Source organism: Aquarana catesbeiana, linkage group LG03, assembly GCF_042186555.1.
Source record: "Aquarana catesbeiana isolate 2022-GZ linkage group LG03, ASM4218655v1, whole genome shotgun sequence".
Classification (NCBI taxonomy): domain Eukaryota; kingdom Metazoa; phylum Chordata; class Amphibia; order Anura; family Ranidae; genus Aquarana; species Aquarana catesbeiana.
In genome coordinates, this window is record NC_133326.1 from 382,151,880 (window position 1) to 382,160,596 (window position 8,717).

The following is an 8,717-nucleotide window of genomic DNA, read 5'->3' on the forward strand; positions in this document are numbered from 1 at the left end:
CTAGCTGATACAATTTAAGGAAAACGTGGCCAGGTCACTCATTCACAGTCCTCTTTGAATTGAAAACTACAAGTCCCGATATTCTTTGCAGCTGTCAGCTTGTAGTTTTAAATGAACTACTAGGGCGCTATGGATCACCGTGGTAGTTCATTGAGTCTTCTTGTCAGATTGTATCTGCTCCCCCATATGAGGTACAGGCACACAGATACAATGACTACACTGCAGGAGACCTGCATGACACCAGCGATCAGCAAATTACTGGTGCAAGGCATCACTAAATAGTGGACCGCGGGCCACATCCGTAACAAGCCCCTTTCCCATCCAGACCCGTGGTCGCACCATTTAGGAGCCGTTTCTGTTACCCAGCTTCGGCCGCTGTAATTCTATGCATGTCAGGATGCAGAGCTGTGCCCCCCGCATCCTGGATATTAACCATCATGCCTCCCGCCCTCCGCTCAGTCTAAGGTAGGAGTTAATGGCAGAGGACACTACAGGATTGGGGGGGGGGGGGGTTGCAAGAGCAGGCAGTGCTGGAAGGGGGGTCTGACTGGATATTCAGGGCAGGGCAGAGTACACTACTGTGGGGGGGATTTGTGATGTGAGGGGGCAGTGCTGTAGGGAGGAGTAATGTGAAGGGGGCAGTGCTGTGTGTGTGGGAGGGGTGATGTGCAGGGGGAGTGGGGGCTAGTTAATGTGAAGGGGGGCAGTGCTGTGAGGTGGAGGGGTGATATGGAGGGGGTGGGGGCAGGTGCTGTGAAGGGGGCAGGTGATGTGAAGGGGGGGGGGGGGGGAGTGCTGTGAGGGGGAGGGGTGATATGGAGGGGGATGGGGGCATGTGATGTGAAGGGGGGCAATGCTGTGGGGGGGGTGGGTGATGTGAAGGAGTCTTTGCACAAATGTGCGATGCGGACCTCTACTGGAAAAATATTTTTTTTAATCAGACCTCCATAAAAAATTTAATGCAATACAGTACCCCTGGAGGCTCCAGAAACAAAAAATAATAAATGCACATTGTTTTACAAACCAAAAAAATTTGCATTTATTATTTTTTGTTAAAAGATTAAACTTATCCTTTAACAAAAAAGATAGAATAGATTCAATTTAAACCATAAACAATAAACAGAAAATGCCACATGTTCTCTAAATTGAAGCAATACCTTTTACCTGGTTTTATTTTTAGAAGAGGAGGGAAGTTTATGACAGAAAACCAGTCAACTGCCTTCACCCCACCACAAATGCATGCCATGGCTTGCCTGTATTATGGTAGCTGCGTTTCCTCTTAACACAGACAAGTCTGCTTGAGAAGGGAGTGGGGTGCATTTAGGAATGAGGTTTTTAACAAAATGCTGATATAGCTATTGTCGTTGGGAAGGCAGTTGTTTAAAGGCCAGGGCTATAGTTTGGCTCTGCATGAGAATGTGGCAGCTAATATGACTGCATTGACAGCCAGTGTTGTGCAAAGACAGACTGAGCTAAGTTTGCATGTTGAGATTTCTCACACGCCACCAGCTCAGTCTGTGTCTCATGCAACAATGACTAACAACACAATCACATCAGCTACTACATTCTCACGCAGTGCAGGTATTACCCAAATAATAGCGCCAGCGTTTTAGTGCCCACCTCCCCATCAGCAATAGCTCTCAATGACCCGGTCGACAGAGTTGTTTTTTTTTTGTTCTTAAGTCGCCATGGCAACCTGGCAAATGAAAATTGTCCAGGCCTAATGTACACTATCACTGAAAGTGCCACACTGCATTCTTAAAGAGGTTGTAAAGGCAGAAGTTTTTTTTTATCTTAAAGCATTCTATGCATTAACATAAAAAGCCTTCTGTGTGCAGCAGCAGCCCCCCCCCCCAATACTTACCTGAGCCTCATCTCTATCCAGCGATGTCCACGAGTCCCTGGGCCATCCAGGACTCTCCCTCCTGATTGGCTGAGACACAGTAGTGGCGCCATTGGCTCCCGCTGCTGTCAAACTCAGTTAGCCAATCAGGAGAGAGAAGGGGGTGGAGCCAGGGGACAGCTCCGTGTCTAAATGGATACACAGAGCTGCAGCTTGGGTGCCCATATAGCAAGCTGCTTGTTGTGGGGGCACTCAACAGGAGGAAGGGGCAAGGAGCTCCAGTGAGGGACCCCATAAGAGGAGTATCCGGGCTGCTCTGCACAAAACCAACTGCACAAGAGCAGGAAAGTATATGTTTGTTTTTAAAAATACAAGACTTTACAATCACTTTAATGTGTTTTATCACTATGCATCTCAGTATTTGGACATTTTTTTATTCTTGTAGTCATATGCATTTGATCCACTGAGAACCCTTAAAGCAGTTGTAAACCTCACTTGGTATATTCTTACCTTGAAGTAAGCCTTTAATAAGACTTACCTTTAGGTAAAATGAATATCTCTTAAAACGTGCACCACTTAGGAAATATTCACCCTGCATGCAGCTAGTGACATCACTGGCGCATGCGCTCTGAAGGACCGGCACACCTTATGGGAACTTCAGAGCCTTGTGCCGGAATCAAGGACTTCCATGCGTCATCTCGGCTCCGGCCAATCACAGTGCTGGAGCTCGCGAACGCAGAAGAAAGACAAAGGGAACATGTTAGCCCTCTCAGCAGCGACTTTACAGTGCTGGAGGGCTTCGTTCCAAGGTGAATATTCCATAATGTGCCAGCATGCAATACATACTAGCACATTACACCATTGCCTTGCAGGGTTTTTTTTTTTTTTTGGAACATCAGCGTTTTACAACCGCTTTAAAGTGGTTGTAAACCCTTACAGACCACTTTTACCTACAGGTAAGCCTAGATTAAGGCTTACCTGTAGGTGCAAGAAATATCTCCTAAACCTACATGGTTTAGGAGATATTTCCAAAAGACAGGCGCCGATGCCTACGGCGCGCAGACGCACTGAGCATGCCATTTCTAACGGCGATGATGCCGTTAGTGGCGGCACCAGCACGCGTGCGCGGGAGTGACGTCATTGCGGCTCCGGCCAATCACAGCGCCGGAGCCGCGATACCCAGAAAGAAGATGGACACTTCGTGGAAGAGGGGACAGCGGTGACATTGCAGGCTCCTGTGTCAGGTAAGTGACACATAATGGGCTACTATGCGATGCATAGTAGCCCATTATGGTTTACCTTTGCAGGGAAACAAAGAGGAAGTAAACCCATCAGGGTTTACTTCCTCTTTAAAGGTTATGTAAGGGCACAATTTAGAAAATACGCAGCACCTTTTCAACAATTCCCTGTGTTTTATCCTAGAGCCAACATTTTTATTATAGTTTTGGATAAAATGGTGATAAAATAATAATCCTTATTACATTTTTTGCTGTCTGTGTCTCTGTAATGTCCACTGTCACAGAAGTGAAAGTGAACGAGAAACCAAAATTTCTACAGGGATACCTGTTCTGGTAACAACTGTCTAAAGAGGAGATTTTACTCACTGAAATTTTTTCCCCACTTGTTGTAGCTACAGAACAGGAAGTTAATGGAAATCTCCCCATTTATTCTATAACAGACCAAAGGAAGCAATTCAAGCAAATAAAATAAGATATGTTCACTCTTATGCCCTGTACACAAAAAAGTGTGATCGGATTGTGTTGTCGGAAATTCCGATCGTGTGTGGGCTCCATCGGACTTTTTCCATTGGAATTTCCGACACACAAAGTTTGAGAGCAGGATATAAAATCTTCAGACAACAAAATCCGATCGTTAAATTTTGACCGCGTGTACACAAATCCGACGCACAAAGTGCCACGCATGCTCAGAATAAATTAAGAAATGAAAGCTATTGGCTACTGCCCCTTTATAGTCCAGACGTACGTGTTTTACGTCACCGCATTCAGAACGATCGGATTTTCCGATAACTTTGTGTGACCGTGTGTATGCAAGACAAGTTTGACCCAACATCCGTCGGAAAAAATCCATGGATTTTGTTGTCGGAATGTCCAATCAATGTCCGATCGTGTGTACGGGGCATTAGAATTTAAATACACTTTAGCTACTTAATAGCTAATCCATAAGACAACTTACAGTTTTCCCTGCTCCATTTGGTCCTACCAAAATTGTCAGCGGAGTAAAGAAAGTTATGACTTGCTTGTCCTTATCCTCTACTCCAAAGCTTCGCACACCGAGTATGCTCATTTTCTCTATTTTTGACATCTTGAAGTTTTTTGCCTTTTTCTCTGATCAAGCAAAAAAAAAAAAAAAATGGCAGCTGCTCAAATCGATTCTTTTTCTGACTGCAAAATCCTGAAACACAAAATTAAAACTACTCTCAGTTATACTTACACAGTAAAAGTATTAAACATTTTCCATTTGAGTCAACATAAAATATATATTTGCTCACACTCTACCAATCGCTGCGATACCTCACGTGTGTGGTTTGAACACCGTTTTCATATGCGTTTGCCTCTGCACGCAACAAACAAGATATTTGGGGGGCACACCCTAAAAGATGTATTAAAGATGCTGCACGCGTGCTCGGTGTAATCGGGCTTGTTTTTTTATTTTTTTTACCTTTTATTTTTACACTTTTCTTTAAAAAAAACGTGTAACTTTAATGCCGCGTACACACGGTCGGACTTTTCGTCTACAAAAGTCCAACGGACGCTGACGGACTAAAGCTGGCTGGTAATCCGATCGTGTGTGGGCTTCTCCGGACTTTCAACTGACTTTTTTAGCCTCAAATCCGACGGACTTTAGATTTGAAACATGCTTCAAATCTTTACGTCGTAAGTACGACGGACCCCGAAATCCGCTCGTCTGTGTGCTAGTCCGACGGACAAAAACCCATGCTAGGGCAGCTATTGGCTACTGGCTATGAACTTCCTTATTTTAGTCCGGTGTACGTCATCACATACGAATCCGTCGGACTTTTGTGTGGTCGTGTGTAGGCAAGTCCGTTCGTAAGAAAGTCTGCCGCAAGTCCGCCGAAGGTACGTCGGAAGTATGTCGGACAGGCTGTCGGACTTTTGTAGACGAAAAGTCCGACCGTGTGTACGCGGCATTATTCCTATTACAAGGAATGTAAACATCCTTTGTAATAGAAAAATTCACGACAGGACCTCTTAAATATGAGATCTGGGGTCAAAAAGACCTCAGATCTCATATTTACACTAAATACAATAAAGAAAGAAAAAAAAAAAATGGCCCTTTAAGAGCTATGGGCGGAAGTGACGTTTTGACATCGCTTCTGCTCCGTAATGGTATGGAGATGGGTGGGGGCCATCTTTCCCTCACTTGTCTCCATACCACACACAGAGGAGGACCCGATCGCCTCCGCCACTGACGACAGCTCCGGTAGGCAGCGGAGGGCACCTTCTCCTGCCGCCGATAAAAGCGATCTTGCGGCGAGTCCGCCGCAGAGAACGCTATTATCGGAAACCGGACCGCCCGCTGAAGAAGAGGATCCCAGTGTTATGGCAGCTAGCGTGGTTAAATAGGAAGTGGTTAAATAGATATTGGGATTCACATCGTTCGGGGTATATTGCTATACACCGGGTATTTATTTCCCCCCCCTCTTGGATGTTTACTTCTGCCTTTATAGGTTCGGACTATATCCTATGGGCCAGTAGGCAAAACATCTGAGACAGATCCTGTATTCCTCTCCTCTGTTGTTTTGATCATTTATGATATTGAGTAAGAAACTCTGTATATAAACACACTTGCAATATATGTATGGTCCCGAAGAAGTGGGGGATCTCGGGTAACCCAGTTACAAGTACATATATTCATCAGATTTACATATTTTTGTATTTATGGCAATCTTTCTTTATGCACATCTATGTTTTTAATATTGTGTTTATGACGTTTTATGTGTAATAGGATTTATATAGATTTTTACTCTGACTTTGTTCTCATTTGGCATAGTTAAAGTCCCACTACTCTTGTTTCAATAATACCATATTCATTTATGGGATGATGCCAATGTGAACTTGAGATTGGATTTTATGACATGTCCTCTACCTTACAACTTTCCTTATAAATACTGACCTCTGGGATGTAGCTTTGGTGTGATGCTGCAGCGGTCCCTTATCAGCTCTAAGACTGAGAATTGAGTGACCACATGACCTCTGATTGCTCAGTTCTCAGTTTGCTCAAAGCGGAGAGTGGTGACTGTCAGTCAAGCTCGGGCAGGTGCGCTCTAGAGCAAGGCTGTGTATGTCTATAGACTGACAGCTGCCTGAGTCCCTGTTTGACCAGGAAGTGCAGGGAAAAAACCTGCAGCCAGGTACAGACAGCACTGAATTGATCAGAGGGACAGGTATCTGAATGTTTTTTACCCTAACATAGGGAATGCATTAAGCTAAAAAAAAAAAAATTAAACTTTATAACCATTTTAAAAGGATAAGTTTGGGGTTATTAAAATAAAAAAACTTCCACAGTTGCCTCCATGCTGCAGCATTGGTGTGATACAGCAATTGTTTCCCCCACCGACCCCAAGCCCGATTGCTCATTTCTCGGGTCTGCTCTGAGCACAGAGTGGTGACTGACAGCGGCTCTCTGTTCTGCCCCTCCAATGTTCACCGGAGCACGGGGTGGGGAAACTGGGCAGGAGCCAATGACGTGCTGAGAGGCTGAACCAGCTGCTGATCAGGCATCTGGGCGGAACCCAATAATATGGTCGGGATTCTTCCAGAGCCTGGTGCAGCTTTGTGATTGTAGGACTTTAGCCTCCATGGGGGGAAGGGACTGACTGGGAATAGAGAGAGAGAGAGAGATCGAAGTTCCTGTTCACTAGGAACAGACGATCACTCTGTTAACCCCTGACAGAACTGTGATCGTGGAGCGATCGCAGGTGGCCGGTGGCCATAGCAACCGCCGACCACGTGCATCAGCTCCCCCGCCATGCAGCGGGAGTGTGTGCTTGCCTGCTATAGCTGTTAAAGGGACCGCCGTACAGCTTTGGTGATTCGCGGGAAGGAGCTGACCTGCCGCAGTATGACGGCGGCTGGTCAGCAAGTGGTTAACCCCTTTCCAGCCAGTATCTTTAAAACAGTGACAGTGCATATTTGTTATCACTGTGTTGGTGTCACTGATTCCCGCAAAGTGTCATTCAGTGTCTGAATGTCCGCCTTAGTTCTGCTATAAGTTTCTGATCGCCGATATTACTAGTATTAAAAAAATAAGGATTCCATAAATATATCCCATAGTTTGTAGACGCTATAACTTTTGCGTAAACTAATCAATGTATGCTTATTGGGATTTTTTTTATCAAAAACATGTAGCAGATTACATATTGGCCTAAATAAGATTTTTTTACAATTGGATGTGTTTTATAGCAGAAAGTATAAAGTATTGTTTTTTGGGTTTTTTTCAAAATTGTCAGGCTTTTTTTTGTTTATAGTACAAAAAATTATTTTATTGGCGAACAGTGTCGCATGACCACGCAATTGTCAGTTAAAGTAACGCAGTGCTGTAAAAAAAATAGCTTGGTTATGAAGGGGGGTAACTCTTCCAGAGGTCAAGTGGTTAAGCTGGCTATAAAAAATATACAATCTCTGAACAAGCTCATTTAGATTTACCAAAACTAGGTAATATGAAGACACACATACAAAAAAAGGCATTCAATACATAGCAAATCAGGTAGTCCCTTGCATAACATAGTTAATAGTAGATCTAAAGCACCTTGTACAATCAGATTGCATACTGTATGGTCAGCCTTATGCCCCGTACACACGATCCTAAAATCGGACGAAAGATCATCCGACGTTTTTTGCTTACTAGGCGCAAGCAGAAATTGAATAGGTTACTAAAGTCACGAAAATTCTCGTATGACAGAAAAACAAAAAGCAGAAGTGATGTAATGTGTTGTAATGCATTTGTATTGTTATTTCGGAAGACAACTGTACTGACTAAACGAAAATTGTACGATCTGATATCGTACGAGGAAAATTTTCATGCTTGTCTGATCAAATAATATCGGATGAACTGTCATGATCGGCTCTCGAAAGCCGTGTACTAATGATCAGATTATCGTACAATCGCATCGAAATCTGTATTTTTCCTCCAATTTTCAGATCGTGTGTACGGGGCAATAGACTAAGTTCAAAATTGTTGTGAATATGTGTGTCATACGAAAGTTCTGCTTTTACAGAACACACAAAACCCCATGACAGTGTGAGCCCAGTCATTATCCAACATTTTACATTCCGATGAAATATGTCTCTAGTGTCTGATATTTCTTGCGGCTATTTCAGAAGACTGGAAGTGTAAGTTGGTAGAACACACTCACCGATATACACTCTACTAGCAATGTATAATAATGATTCCCAAAATGCGATCCATACAGCGCGGGAAATCTGCCTTCAAGTCCCGCCCACAGGCATAGAATCACTCTACCTTTTCCAGTGACTTGCTACTTTACGTCACTTAGTAATAAAACACCTCCACACCATCTCTTCCCCCCCTCTCATCAGCCCATGCGTTCTGTTTCACTTCCCAGTTTCTGTATAGAAACCAAGCCTCGTTCTGAGATCAAATGATTGTACACCGCCTCTCTTATTCTGTTCCACTTCCCTGTTCCTCTAAGTGCCAAGCCTCGTTCTAAGATCATATGCTTGCCTCTTTTTCCCTTATTATGTTCCATTTCCCTGTTTCTCTGAGTGCCAAGCCTCGTTCTGAGATCCAGTCTCAAGTCAGCTTCTCGGGTTTCATACTCACTCCTTCTGCTTTACTTCCTCATTCCTCGATGGATTCCAAGCCTCCTTCG

General features: G+C 44.0%; 1 protein-coding gene across 2 annotated transcripts in view; it reads right to left on the reverse strand.

Moving 5' to 3' along the window:
- Positions 1–8,473, reverse strand: part of RAD50 (RAD50 double strand break repair protein) — a 463,790-nt gene extending 455,317 nt beyond the window's left edge. For both annotated transcript variants that reach the window (XM_073620674.1, XM_073620673.1), the window contains exons 1-2: positions 8,241–8,473; positions 4,037–4,255 (exon numbers count right to left, since the gene is read on the reverse strand). In XM_073620674.1, coding sequence (XP_073476775.1) covers positions 4,037–4,165 — 129 coding nt within the window. In that variant the 5' untranslated portion in view covers positions 4,166–4,255; positions 8,241–8,473. The remainder of the gene's footprint in view (positions 1–4,036; positions 4,256–8,240) is intronic.
- Between the last annotated feature and the right edge of the window lie 244 nt (positions 8,474–8,717).